This window comes from Phyllobates terribilis, unplaced genomic scaffold (assembly GCF_046119375.1).
Source record: "Phyllobates terribilis strain yellow unplaced genomic scaffold, ASM4611937v1 Scaffold_3__8_contigs__length_932513732, whole genome shotgun sequence".
Taxonomy (NCBI): domain Eukaryota; kingdom Metazoa; phylum Chordata; class Amphibia; order Anura; family Dendrobatidae; genus Phyllobates; species Phyllobates terribilis.
In genome coordinates this window covers 872,735,249-872,749,894 of record NW_027362763.1, presented here as the reverse complement: position 1 = coordinate 872,749,894, position 14,646 = coordinate 872,735,249, and the positions used below count along the sequence as shown (strand labels likewise).

Below are 14,646 nucleotides of genomic sequence, written 5' to 3'. Positions count from 1 at the left end.
TAGAAACAAGTGTATCAATTGCAAGTGAATAGAGGTTTTTTCCAGTTTGGACCTAATGCTACGATGGGAACTTCCCTATAGAATAAAATACTCAAGGATCCACTGCACTTTCGGAGCTCCCTGGCTCCTTCAGTTTTCTCATCTATGGTAGTTTAGTATTTGCATCACTGAAATTTCTTCGTTGTCTTATGTACACAGTAGGGAGAGAGTACTGTAATGTAAAAGACCATTCTTAGAAATGTAAGTTTAACTGTACACAATTAAGAAAATTGGAAATTCTTTTGGGTCACAGCTAGATAGTTATAAATTGAAAGATCTCCGCAATTTTTTTGTAATTTTTTTCAATTCTTTTCTGCAGTCTACAATCTGTCATCTATGGTAACGTTTCACAACATTTTATTTTCTATAGAATTCAGCACCCCTAGTAACAATATTATATAACTTTAAAGAATAGCAACCACGAGCCATCTATGAACTGTAGAGGCCTTTGTTGGATAACGCTTTTTCTCTATAGCAGTAAGTGGTTGCATTGGCTCTCAAATGAGCTTTTACACCTTGAAGTCCTAGATTCATACATATATATCCTGGAGTGAGTCCAGCGCTTGATAGTCATCGGTAATATTTACTCTTTCCATAATACCTAATCTTGGTATCTGGTTGAAAGATTTATATCATCCGTTTCAGACAAGGGCGTAATGTCTCCACAGTGGGTGATAATTTGTCTTCCTGATAAAAAACTGAAAGTGTTTGCTTAGACACAAGCACACAGTAGTCATTTTGAAATAGAAAACCTGAGGTTTCTAGAAACAGTCAGACCCCCGCCTAACTGGTTCATTTCCCAAGAGCCTGCTGATACAGCTCCCAGACATGAGGAAGGATGTGTGGCTGCCTGACCAAAGTTACAGCCATCTGGAACAGGCTGTAAATTGTCTTTTTCTAAGATGTTGCCTTTAAATTAGCTCTGTTGTAAATTCCCATTTTGATTGCTTATGGAAGAAATGCAGTAGCTCCCTGGTTGCTTTTTCCATTTTCACTTGAGCTATTGTCAGCCCCTGGAAAGGCTTTATATATTGCTACAAATATTAGATATATGCTAAGTATTACAGTTGTAAAGAATGACGAATAAGAAACCCTTCCATAATAAAATAGTGTGGATTACTGAGTAGATTTACCAGAAAGAAAAGTTTACCAGTGAAATTACTCATTGAAATATCCTTGAAAGTGTTCTCCAAGAATGTATTAAAATGGTCCCCATCACATAATTCAAACGACAGCCCTTCTTAATCATTTGTCAAGACAGATTGACAGTCTGAAGAAACTCAGCTCCTGAGACCTGTGTCTTAGCTGTCAGAGATGTTATAGTGTAAGCACAGATAACGGAGCTACCAGAGAAGAGCTGTAACAGGAGAAGAATCATATCTTCTTGCACGGAGGATCGAGGCCGTAATATAAATCCTTTGTACTCATTCAGCTGAGGAGAAGATATTTTCTTCTCCTTTTATAGCACTTCTCCAGCAGCTCCAATATGTGTGCTTACAATACAACTCCTCTGACAGTTGAGACACAAGTCTCGGGAGCTTTGTTTCTTCAGACTGCAACTCATCCTGACATGTGATTAAAGCGAGATGCCATTTGAATTCATTGACGGGGCCATTTTATTAAATGCTTGTATTACCCGAGGTTTTCTCATCAGAGCACTCCATAAAGTGGACACTCTATGCCATCTATTGTCCTAATAGGATAAATGTGTTGTGTTTGTCTTCTTGAGACAACCCCAATGCCCTTATCAATGTCCCTTTATAGTGTGCTATTTTCTAAACAGAGAGACAAAACCATTCAGACCATTGCAGTCATGAACCCAGAATAATTCACTTGCTTTATAAGAGGTCTGGTGGGTTCGATATAAACTGTGCATCCCCAGCACTTGTGGTTGGTTTTTAATAACTAAGAAAGGAAGATATCTAACAACCCCTGTGGAAATGTGTTATTTCATTGTTCGTTGATTCATTTTTAGTCTTTGATATAAGCAAAAGTGCAAGATATTAATTTAATAAAAATATAATTATAAAGCAACCGATAGTGGAATGATGAGATGCTCATATAAGGTCATGAATTTAAAGTAGGAAGAAGGTTTTTCATAAATAGTTGTATGTGACGTAACATCATGGTTCTGCCATCTATTTTGCTCATGGTGATTAATACTAGTTCTACTACTACACCCTCAGGAATACCACCCATTGACAACCTATTGTAGAAAATGTTGAAAATCCCACAAATCTTTACATAGTGCTACTGTTTATTGTCCTATTTGCTTTCCACATTAAAGTCCCAGATGACTCACCACCAGTTAAAGATCTTGCAGATACTTGAGAGACAAATACTTGTTCCACAGAATGAGGATGTCCTGCTTGTTTTCTCCAGGCAGCACTTATGTGTTAACTGATAAATGTTTCTAAAGTCATAAAGAAAATGATGAAATGTCAGAAGTGTAGCAGTCATATTTTAATGACTCTACTCCTCTTTCATGGCACAGATAACCTCAGGGGATGATATAATTCACTCGAAATATAAATAAGTTAAAACATGAAGGATATTCTTTTTTTAAGGTTTTTTTAAGCTTCAAATTGCAATTTTCATATTTGGGAATAAATTAAGGAAACACTCTTGCAATTTTTTTTTGCTTATGTAGTGTAACATGGATAAAGTGGAGATTCTTATGTATTCCTGTACACCTGTACGAGTTTATATTCTAATACTGGATGTTCTGCCATCTTGATCCATTCTTCCCCTCTGATATGGTTCCCGTAATATAAACCACATTTCCCATGCTGCTTTTGGCTTTGTAGAGTAGGAAGAGTCTCATCACAATGCACTTGCTTCTTTCTAATGGCATTCAGCAGAAGATTAGGAACATTTATCTACTGTCCCCTCATGCCAGCATACAACAGTCTTATTGTATCCTATGTGATGCTTACAGCGAAGTTTCACTGTATCTTATGTGATGAGCGTACAACAGTCTCCATGTATCTTGTTTGATGCAAGCAGCAAAGTCTCATTGTCTCCTATGTTATGTATTTCCAGCCGTCTCAGTCTATCTTGTGTGATGTACAGTACAGACCAAAAGTTTGGACACACCTTCTAAGTTAAAGTATTTTATGTATTTTCATGACTATGAAAATTGTACATTCAAACTGAAGGCATCAAAACTATGAATTAACACATGTGGAATTATATACTTAACAAAAAATTGTTAAACAAATGAAAATATGTCTTATATTCTAAGTTATTCAAAGTAGCCACCTTTTGCTTTGATGACTGCTTTGCACACTCTTGGCATTGTCTTGATGAGCTTCAAGAGGTAGTCACCAGAAATGGTCTTCCAACAATCTTGAAGGAGTTCCCAGAGATGCTTAGCACTTGTTGGCCCTTTTGCCTTCACTCTGCGGTCCGGCTCACCCCAAACCATCTCGATTGGGTTCAGGTCTGGTGACTGTGGAGGCCAGGTCATCTGGCGTAGCACCCCATCACTCCCCTTCTTGGTCAAATAGCCCTTACACAGCCTGGAGGTGTGTTTGGGGTCATTGTCCTGTTGAAAAATAAATGATGGTCCAACTAAACGCAAACCGGATGGAATAGCATGCCGCCGCAAGATGCTGTGGTAGCCATGCTGGTTCAATATGCCTTCAATGTTGAATAAATCCCCAACAGTGTCACCAGCAAAGCACCATCACACCTCCTCCTCCATGCTTCACGGTGGGAACCAGGCATGTAGAGTCCATCCGTTCACCTTTTCTGCGTTGCACAAAGACACGGTGGTTGGAACCAAAGATCTCAAATTTGGACTCATCAGACCAAAGCACAGATTTCCACTGGTCTAATGTCCATTCCTTGTGTTCTTTATCCCAAACAAGTCTCTTCTGCTTGTTGTCTGTCCTTAGCAGTGGTTTCCTAGCAGCTATTTTACCATGAAGGCCTGCTGCACAAAGTCTCCTCTTAACAGTTGTTGTAGAGATGTGTCTGCTGCTAGAACTCTGTGTGGCATTGACCTGGTCTCTAATCTGAGCTGCTGTTAACCTGCGATTTCTGAGGCTGGTGACTCGGATAAACTTATCCTCAGAAGCAGAGGTGACTCTTGGTCTTCCTTTCCTGGGGCGGTCCTCATGTGAGACAATTTCTTTGTAGCGCTTGATGGGACACCTGCACTTGGGGACACTTTCAAAGTTTTCCCAATTTTTCGCACTGACTGACCTTCATTTCTTAAAGTAATGATGGCCACTCGTTTTTCTTTACTTAGCTGCTTTTTTCTTCCCATAATACAAATTCTAACAGTCTATTCAAACCAGGGGAGGAGTCCTGAGGAGATAATTTGCATATTCCCACTGCATTTTGGGGTAAGTGAAGAGTCTCCGCGAGCTCAAAGAACACTGGATTTTGGCTGTTGGAGCTGAAAAGAGGACATCGGCAAACCAGGGGAGGAGTCCTGAGGAGATAATTTGCATATTCCCACTGCATTTTGGGGTAAGTGAAGAGTCTCCGCGAGCTCAAAGAACACTGGATTTTGGCTGTTGGAGCTGAAAAGAGGACATCGGCAAACCAGGGGAGGAGTCCTGAGGAGATAATTTGCATATTCCCACTGCATTTTGGGGTAAGTGAAGAGTCTCCGCGAGCTCAAAGAACACTGGATTTTGGCTGTTGGAGCTGAAAAGAGGACATCGGTAAACCGCGCGCCGGCCGGCGCGCGCATTTTGAAGCTTCTTTTTTTTTTTTAAGCTTTTTTCACTGTTTTCAGAACATTAACAATAAGAACATGGAAGAGTCCAGGAGCCATTTGGTGAGCTGCATATCCTGCTACATGTTCACAGACTTGCCAGTGGAAAAGCCAAACTTCACATGCCAGAAATGCAAGCTTGTGTCCCTGTTGGAGGAAAAGTTGCGAAATCTAGAAGAGAGGTTAACTACCTTGAAAATCATTAAGGAAGGTGAAGAGTTCTTAGACAGAGCAGAATTATCTCTTCATGATTCAGTAAGAGAAGAAATTCGAACTGCACCTGACGAAACAGAGGAATGGAAGCATGTGACCCACAGAAGCAGGAGGATCGAGAGGCAGTCAGCACCCATACTGCTCAGGAACCAGTACCAGGCTCTCACGCAGGAGAACCATGAAGAAATACAGCAAAATAAGACTTTGCCAGCAATGAATAACCTTGTAAGCCCTCAGAATCCTCCTGGATGGAGAAAGAAGAATGTTGTGAAGAAAAAACGGAGAGTGGTGGTCATGGGGGATTCCCTGTTAAGAGGAACAGAGGCCGCTATCTGCAGACCAGACATAACCTCAAGAGAAATGTGCTGTCTTCCAGGAGCAAAAATTAAAGATGTGTCTGACAGGATATCAAGACTCTTCAGACCTACAGATCACTACCCATTCCTGCTAATACATGTGGGGACAAATGACACCGCAAGAAAGGACCTGGAAACCATCTGCAGTGACTTTGAAGACTTAGGCAAGAAAGTGAAAGAATTGGGAGCGCAGGTGGTCTTCTCATCCATCCTCCCAGTGGATGGCCATGGAACAATGAGGTGGAATAAGATTCTACAGGTGAACAACTGGCTACATCGATGGTGCCGTCAACAAGGATTTGGATTTCTGGATCACGGAATGAATTACCTATATGATGGACTACTTGCTAGAGATGGGGTGCACCTTACGAAGACTGGAAAACATGTATTTGGAAGTCGCCTTGCTACACTCATCAGAAAAGCTTTAAACTAGAACAATGTGGGAAGGGAAGCAAAAGGCCAGAAAAAGCCATACAGCTGACAAATACTATTGAGATCTCTGCTACTGGAAGTGGAAAGGAAGAACAAAGACAAAACAATTTAAATAATAAAAATATGGGAGGAAGAGAAACCAATCACAAACTAAAATGTTTTTATACAAATGCACAAAGCATGGGCAACAAACAAGGAGAATTGGAACTACTAATGCAGGAAAAGGAATATGATGTCATTGGAATCACTGAAACTTGGTGGGACGATACACATGATTGGAATAAAAGGCTAAAAGGATACAACTTATTTGCAAGAAACAGACTTGATAAACGAGGAGGAGGTGTTGCATTGTATGTTAGAAAAGCGTATATCTGCACAGAGATTGAAGCTTCAGAGACTGGGAGTTCTGTGGAAACTGTTTGGGTAAGAATACAAGGAGAGAACAACGGAAAGGACACCATTGTAGGCATTTACTACAGGCCACCTGGGCAAGCTGAAGATATGGATGAACTCTTTATGTATCAAATGACCAAGTTCTCCAAAAAATATGACGTAGTGGTCATGGGAGATTTCAACTATCCAGACATTTGTTGGGAATCTCTCTCAAGTAAAACTAACAGGTCAAGCAAATTCTTATCCTCTCTTGCTGACAACTTTATCTTCCAAAAGGTAGGGGAGAAAACAAGGGGATCTGCTACTTTGGATCTAATCCTTATAAACAGGGAGGAAATGGTTGAGGAGGTAAAGGTGGCTGGGACCCTAGGAGGCAGCGATCATGCTATTATAGAATTTTGGATAACTAGAGGAGGAAGACATGTGAAGACTCAAACTTCAAGGTTAGATTTTAGAAAGGCAGATTTTAAGAGACTCAGAAAGAGAATAGGAGGGATCCAATGGCTGGATGTCCTTAAGGACAAAAATGTCCAGGAAGGATGGGAAATTTTTAAAAATGAGATTCTCAAAGCACAATCGTTAACAATCCCGAAAAGTAGGAAGAATGGGAAGCATTTAAGGAAACCAGGATGGATGAACACAGAACTTAAGCACATGCTAAAAAGAAAGAAAGAAATGTTTATTAAATGGAAAGAGGGAGGCATATCTAAAGAAGATTATAATGCAGTCTGCAGATCCTGCAGGGCACGTATCAGGTTAGCTAAAGCTGACAATGAATTAAGGCTTGCAAGAGATGTCAAAAGCAATAAAAAAGGATTTTGGGGGTATGTCAAAAGTAAAAGAAAAGTCAAAGATGCTATAGGATTTTTACAGGATGAAAATGGAGAAATGGTAAAAGAGGATGTTGAGAAGGCCGAACTTTTTAATTCCTATTTTGCATCTGTTTTCTCTCAGAAAGAAAATGTAACATCAACTGATCTTCACTGTCCTTTTAAAGGAATAGAGGAATCCAAGTTATCTGTAAACAGAAAGATTGTGAGGGAATATTTAGCTAACATAAATGAGTTCAAGTCTCCAGGTCCAGATGAATTACACCCCAGAGTACTGAAGGAGATCGTAGAAGAAATTTTAGAACCACTCTCCATAATCTTTGAAAATTCTTGGAGAACAGGAGAAGTCCCAGAAGACTGGAGAAGAGCAAATGTTGTTCCTATCTTCAAAAAGGGGAAGAAGGTGGACCCAGGGAACTATAGGCCGGTGAGTCTGACTTCTATACCAGGAAAGATCTTTGAAAAAATTATTAAACAACATGTATGTAAGTACATGGATAAGAATGAAGTGATTAACCAGAGTCAGCATGGGTTTGTAACTAACAAGTCATGTCAGACTAACTTAATTTCCTTCTATGACAGAATCACTGACTGGGTGGATCAGGGAAATGCTGTAGATATAGTATATCTTGACTTCAGCAAAGCATTTGACAAAGTATCTCACACCATCCTTATTGAAAAAATGACCAAGTATGCAATGGACCAGGCAACTGTTAGGTGGATTCATAACTGGCTTAGTGATCGGACTCAAAGGGTGGTTGTAAATGGCTTCACATCCAGCTGGATGAATGTCTCAAGTGGGGTACCACAGGGCTCCGTCCTGGGACCTGTATTGTTCAACATCTTTATCAATGATTTAGATGAAGGAATTGAGGGTAAACTGATTAAATTTGCTGATGACACAAAGCTAGGAGGGATAGCTAATACTAGAGAAGAGAGAGAGAGGATTCAAAAAGACCTAAATAAACTGGAGCAGTGGGCAGCAACCAACAGAATGGTTTTTAACAGGGAAAAATGCAAAGTACTACATCTGGGCAATAAAAATGAAAAAAGCATATACAGAATGGGAGGAATAGAGCTAAGCAACAGTACATGTGAAAAAGACTTAGGTATACTAATAGATCATAGACTGAACATGAGTCAACAGTGTGATGCAGCAGCAAAAAAGGCAAATACAATTCTGGGATGTATTAACAGAAGCATACAGTCTAGATCACGTGAAGTCATTATCGGTCTTTACTCCTCTTTGGTCAGACCTCATCTGGAATACTGTGTACAGTTTTGGGCACCACATTTTAAAAAAGACATAGACAAACTGGAGCAAGTTCAGAGAAGAGCGACCAGAATGGTGACTGGTCTGCAAACCATGTCCTATGAGAAACGGTTGCAGGATTTGGGAATGTTTAGCTTGCAAAAAAGAAGACTGAGAGGAGACTTAATAGCTGTCTACAAATATGTCAAGGGCTGTCACATTGTAGAAGGATCATCTTTATTCTCATTTGCACAACGAAAGACTAGAAGCAATGGGATGAAACTAAATGGGAGGAGACACAGATTAGATATTAGAAAAAACTTTTTGACAGTTAGGGTGATTAATGAGTGGAACAGGCTGCCACGAGAGGTGGTGAGTTCCCCTTCAATGGACGTCTTCAAACAGAGGCTGGACAGACATCTGTCTGAGATGATCTAGTGAATCCTTCTTTGAGCAGGGGGTTGGACCAGATGACCCAGGAGGTCCCTTCCAACTCTACCATTCTATGATTCTATGATTCTATGATTCTATTCAGTAGGACTAATAGCTGTGTATCCACCAGACTTCTGCACAACACAACTGATGGTCCCAACCCCATTTATAAGGCAAGAAATCCCACTTACTAGACAGGGCACACCTGTGAAGTGAAAACCATTTCTGGTGACTACCTCTTGAAGCTCATCAAGAGAATGCCAAGAGTGTGCAAAGCTGTCATCAAAGCAAAAGGTGGCTACTTTGAAGAACCTAGAATATAAGACATATTTTCAGTTGTTTCACACTTTTTTGTTAAGTATATAATTCCACATGTGTTAATTCATAGTTTTGATGCGTTCAGTGTGAATGTACAATTTTCATAGTTATGAAAATACAGAAAAATCTTTAAATGAGAAGGTGTGTCCAAACTTTTGGTCTGTACTGTATATAGCAGCCTCAGTGTATCCCATCTGATGTATACAGCAGTTGCAGACAGTACACCCTATGTGATTCAGCAGACTCTCAGCGTCTCCAATGTGATGTATTTAGCAGTCTCAGTGTCTTCTGTGTGATTTGTGCAGCAGATGCTTAGTGTCTCCTATGTGATGTATCTACAGTAGTCTCAGTGTATCCTGTGTGATATATTCAGCAGTCACAGTGTTTCCTATGTTATGTATATAGCATTCTCAGTGTAACCTTTCTCATATATACAACAGAGTTTGTGCATCCTATGTGATGCATACAACAGTGTCAGCGTATCCTATGTAATGTATATATAGCAGTCACAGTGTATCCTATGTGATGTATACTGCAGAGTCTCAGTGTATTCTGTGTTGTGTAGATAGCAGAGTCTCACTGTACCCTGTGTGATGTAAACAGCAAAGTCTTACTGTATCTTATGTGATGAATAACAGCAGTCTCAGTATATCCTATATAATTTATATACAGCAGCCTCAGTGTACCCTATATAATGTATAGGCAGCAGTCCCATTGTATCCTATGCAATGTATACAGCAGAATCTCAAAGTATCCTATATCATATGTATACTGCAGAGTCACAGTGTATCCTGTGTGATCTCTCTTCATACTGCAGATTCTCTGTGTATCCTGCGTTATGTCTCTCCATACGGCAGAGCCTCTGAATACTCTGTTTGATATATCGCTGTACTGCAAAGTCTTAGTATATCCTATGTGATAAATACTAGTGTATGTTCTATTAACCCTTTCGCCGAGTATACTCGGGCCGAGCTCCGAGTATTTATAGCTGCTCGGTGATATGGATGAATCACTTCCGTGTGCATGTTTTGCAACTGTTTGACAGTTTTATTACATGTGAGGAATGTCTATTTCTTACACATTCCTCACATGTAATAAAGCTGTCAAACAGTTGCAAATCATGCACACGGAAGCGATTCAACCATATCACTGAGCAGCTGTAAATACTCGGAGCTCGGCCCGAGTATACTCGGACAGAACATACTCGCTCAACCCTAATAAATACAATTGTCTTAGTGTATCCTATGTGATGTATACAGTAGAGTCTCAGTCTATCTTATGTGATATACAGTGGGTGCGGAAAGAAATCAGACCACTTTAAATTTTTCACTCTTTGTTTCATTGCAGCCATTTCGTGAATTCTAAAAAGTTCATTTTTTTCTCATTAATGTACACTCTGCATCCCATCTTGACTGAAAAAAACAGAAATGTAGAAATTTTTGCAAATTTGGTAAAAAAAAGAAAAACTGAAATATCACATGGTCATAAGCATTCAGACCCTTTGCTCAGTATTGAGTAGAATCACCCTTTTGAGCTAGTACAGCCATGAGACTTCTTGCGAATGATGCAACAAGTTTTTCACACCTGGATTTGGGGATCCTCTGCCATTCTTCCTTGCAGATCCTCTCCAGTTCCGTCAGGTTGGATGGTGAATGTTGATGGACAGCCATTTTCAGGTCTCTCCAGAGATGCTCAATTGGGTTTAGGTCAGGGCTCTGGCTGGGCCAGTCAAGAATGGTCACAGAGTTGTTCTGAAGCCACTCCTTGGTTATTTTAGTTGTGTGCTTGGGTCATTGTCTTGTTAGAAGGTGAACCTTCGGCCAAGTCTGAGGTCCAGAGCACTCTGGAAGAGGTTTTCATCCAGGATATCTCTGTACTTGGCCGCATTCATGTTTCCTTCAATTGCAACCAGTTGTCCTGTCCCTGCAGCTGAAAAGCACCCTCATAGCATGATGCTGTCATCACCATGTTTCACTGTTGGGATTGTATTGGGCAGGTGATGAGCAGTGCCTGGTTTTCTCCACACATACTGCTTAGAATTATTACCAAAAAATTGTATCTTAGTCTGATCAGACCAGAGAATCCTATTTCTCATAGTCTGGGAGTCCTGTGTTTTTGAGCAAACTCTATGCAGGCTTTCATATGTCTTGCACTGAGGAGAGGCTTCCGTCGGGCCACTCTGCCATAAGGCCTGACTGGTGGAGGGCTGCAGTGATAGTTGACTTTGTGGAACTTTCTCCCATCTCCCTTCTGCATCTCTGGAGCTCAGCCACAATGATCTTGGGGTTCTTCTTTACCTCTCTCACCAAGGCTCTTCTCCCACGATTGCTCAGTTTGGCTGGATGGCCAGGTCAAGGAAGACTTCTGGTGGTCCCAAACTTCTTCCATTTAAGGATTATGGAGGCCACTGTGCTCTTAGGAACCTTGAGTACTGCAGAAATTATTTTGTAACCTTGGCCAGATCTGTGCCTTGCCACAATTCTGTCTCCGAGCTCCTTGGGCAGTTCCTTTGAACTCATGATTCTCATTTGGTCTGACATGCACTGTGAGGTCTTATATAGACAGGTGTGTTCCTTTCCAAATCAAGTCCTATCAGTTTAATTAAACACAGCTGGACGCCAATGAAGGAGTAGAATCATCTCAAGGAGGATCACAAGTAAATGGACAGCATGTGACTTAAATATGAGTGTCTGGGCAAAGGGTCTGAATACTTATGACCATGTGATATTTCAATTTTTCTTTTTTAATAAATTGGCAAAAATTTCTACAGTTCTGATTTTTTTTCAGTCAAGATGGGGTGCAGAGTGTACTTTAATGAGAAAAAAATGAACTTTTTAGAATTTACCAAATGGCTGCAATGAAACAACGAGTGAAACATTTAAAGGGGTCTGAATACTTTCTGTACCCACTGTATGCAGCTTGTCAGTCTATCCGTGTGATGTATCTTCATACTGCAGAATCACAATGTATCCTGTATGATGCAGCTCCAGCCTGTCTCCCGTGTCCCTTTCCCTGTCCACTTTTAGCTGTGTGATGCTGCATCTCATAAAAATACACTGAAGAATATAGACGGTGTATTTCAGGAGAAATGTACAACTGCGGAAAATAATTGCATGCCAATCTACTATTTCACTGTTCTCTACTATAAAGCAGGGATGATATATTTAGCAGTATGGGGAAGAGGGAGGAAGACATACAGAGATACAAGGAAGTTATAGCTGTATAGGTAGAGTATGTGGCTGAGAGATGGCAGGCGAAATAGGTGATGATCTTATCCTGCAGATCTCACTAAGTCAGAGATGGCCATCTACACACAAGAAGTACTTACTGACCCGTATGTCAGACTGGGGGTCTCATTATCCAACTGCCCGAAATAAAAGGAGGAATGTATGGATGGACACATTTTACACTGATGAAACATTGATGGTGATGTAGCATTACATGTGCAAAACGGTGCAAAATTGCTACTTTGATGTGGTTAAACGTGTGAGTAATGTGACTGACCAGGTACATAACTATAAGACCTCTAAGCAAAGTCATGAATATGTCCCCAACTTGCTGAATATGAAATTGTCCTTCATCATTAGCAGCATAACTTCTTTTACTTGAGCAAAAGCCAAAAAGAGAATTGTCATGAAGCAGTTTCTATTTATCTCTGTTTTATCAGACATAAGGATCTTGCATTTTGATGTTCTTGCCCTGTTCTGTTAGATGGATTGTCATGTAGTATATAAAAATTATTTAAAACAACATCGGTTCGGCTTATCATAATGACAATATATATATTTTTTTGTGCAGAGGACCATGCATTATTGTGCAACATCAGGGAGCCAGGACTTAGGCGACCTTATGGAGAAGATGCCCTAGAATTTCGAGACTATTCAATACACCCTGATCTATACAGCCTTCCAGAGCGTAAGTAATACATAATAGGATTCTTTGGCTGCTAGGTCATCTCTGTTTCTAATTACTATATGACTACTATTCACAGCTTGTAATATTTCTTAGTTTTTAACATCATATTATTTTGATTGCTTTTTTCTGTGGTTGTTTGAGTTTATAGTAGAAGGGTGCATTCTTCTCTGCTGCCATTGGAAATACTGGGAGAGAAGAAAAATGAATCCTCTTTCTGCATATTTAAATATAATTTATCATAAAGACAAACTTTATTTAAAGACTTTCAGACAACTCAAAATTAAAAACTGAGATTGTGGTAGACATGACAGGTCTAAATCAGGAAAATTGTCTTAGACCCCCAAGAACAGCACTCTGTTTACCTGCCACATAGGGAAAATCAATGAAAAGCAGGGATTAGTTACATGTGGGTCAGGCATGGAAGATCTACTGTAATGGGACGGATATAATGTGGCTGAATTGATTGGTTGCTGAATTTCTTGACATAGACTTAAAATAGTGGTTATTATTTAATTGGTTAGTCCACCTCAGATTTTAAACATAAAGGTCTTTTTAGGACTCATTGGATTCTTGACTTTTAGGACTATTCTTTGTAGTATAGTAGCTATTGGCCAGCAGCGAAAATGACTGATAAGAACAACTTTCTGGTTAAGTAACTACAGCATTGTGGATTTGAAAGTCTCTACATGCATAATGCTGTGCTTTATCTATACAATACATAGACCATGGAAAATAATAGGATGGATAATAGAGTGTGGGATAAATTACTAAGTCGTGTATTCTTAGGAAATTAAAACCCATAGAAGGAAGTGTGAATATAATAACTACAAATACTTCATGTGCACATTCCTCTTGTATTAAAGCAGAACTATATTTTCAAGTAACTTTTTTAAAATAAGCGTGTGTGCGCTTGAGTATTAATACTATTTCTGGCCTTTATATGACTTGTATTCTGAATTTTACATTAGTTTTCTCCTCTGCTGGCTCTATCTCTAATTTGCAATTGACCCTGAGCTGGTGGATGGAGACTAGCTGCTCGACTGTCTCCCTTACACTAAGCGGAAAAGAAAGATAGATTCCTGCTCTTTTTACCCTTAGAAGCATACAGACAGAAGCAGTAGAGACATAGAGCACATTATACAGGATACTGAGCAGTGTAGCTGTGAATCCAGAAGTGAGATGAACTGGGAAAAGCTAGCTAAAGCCTGCACAATCTGTTTCTCTGCTTTTCACTCCTCATCCCATATCCCTTCCCCATAAACTTCAATATGCTGTGTAACCTGACACCTTGTTGCACTGGCAGTCCATCTTCTCTTGAGCAAGATGGATTTGCTCTGTTTATTTCAGCGTGAATAAAGAGTTCAGGAAACATGGGGGAGGGGAAGAAGTAACTTATAATTCTCTAATAAGATACATTTCTTATATTTTATCACTTATATTTTATCACTATTTACTAATATTTTTCTAATCAATATAGATTTCTTAATTGGGATCCTAACAATCTGTTTTGTGTGTCCCATGCATTCCAGCAGACCTCTAAAAATGATCTTTTTTCACTGTTCTCCAGCATTGTACATCGACGGCAAGCAGTCTGATGGCCATGTATAGGCCAACCCCAGCGCCTGCTGTGTGCTCACTAATGTGACCCCATCAATTTAAAGCATATGAGTAAGGTTAGCAAGGTCAGAGCAGGCACTGAGGTTGGCTGGTCCAAATCCATCAGACCACTCCGTGCCA

The 14,646-nt window shown here is 39.9% G+C and overlaps 1 protein-coding gene across 3 annotated transcripts in view; it reads left to right on the top strand.

Moving 5' to 3' along the window:
• Positions 1 to 14,646, top strand: part of LTBP1 (latent transforming growth factor beta binding protein 1) — a 439,153-nt gene that overhangs the window by 401,474 nt on the left and 23,033 nt on the right. For all 3 annotated transcript variants that reach the window (XM_073672632.1, XM_073672633.1, XM_073672634.1), the window contains one exon: positions 12,793 to 12,909. In XM_073672632.1, the coding sequence (XP_073528733.1) occupies positions 12,793 to 12,909 (117 nt within the window). The remainder of the gene's footprint in view (positions 1 to 12,792; positions 12,910 to 14,646) is intronic.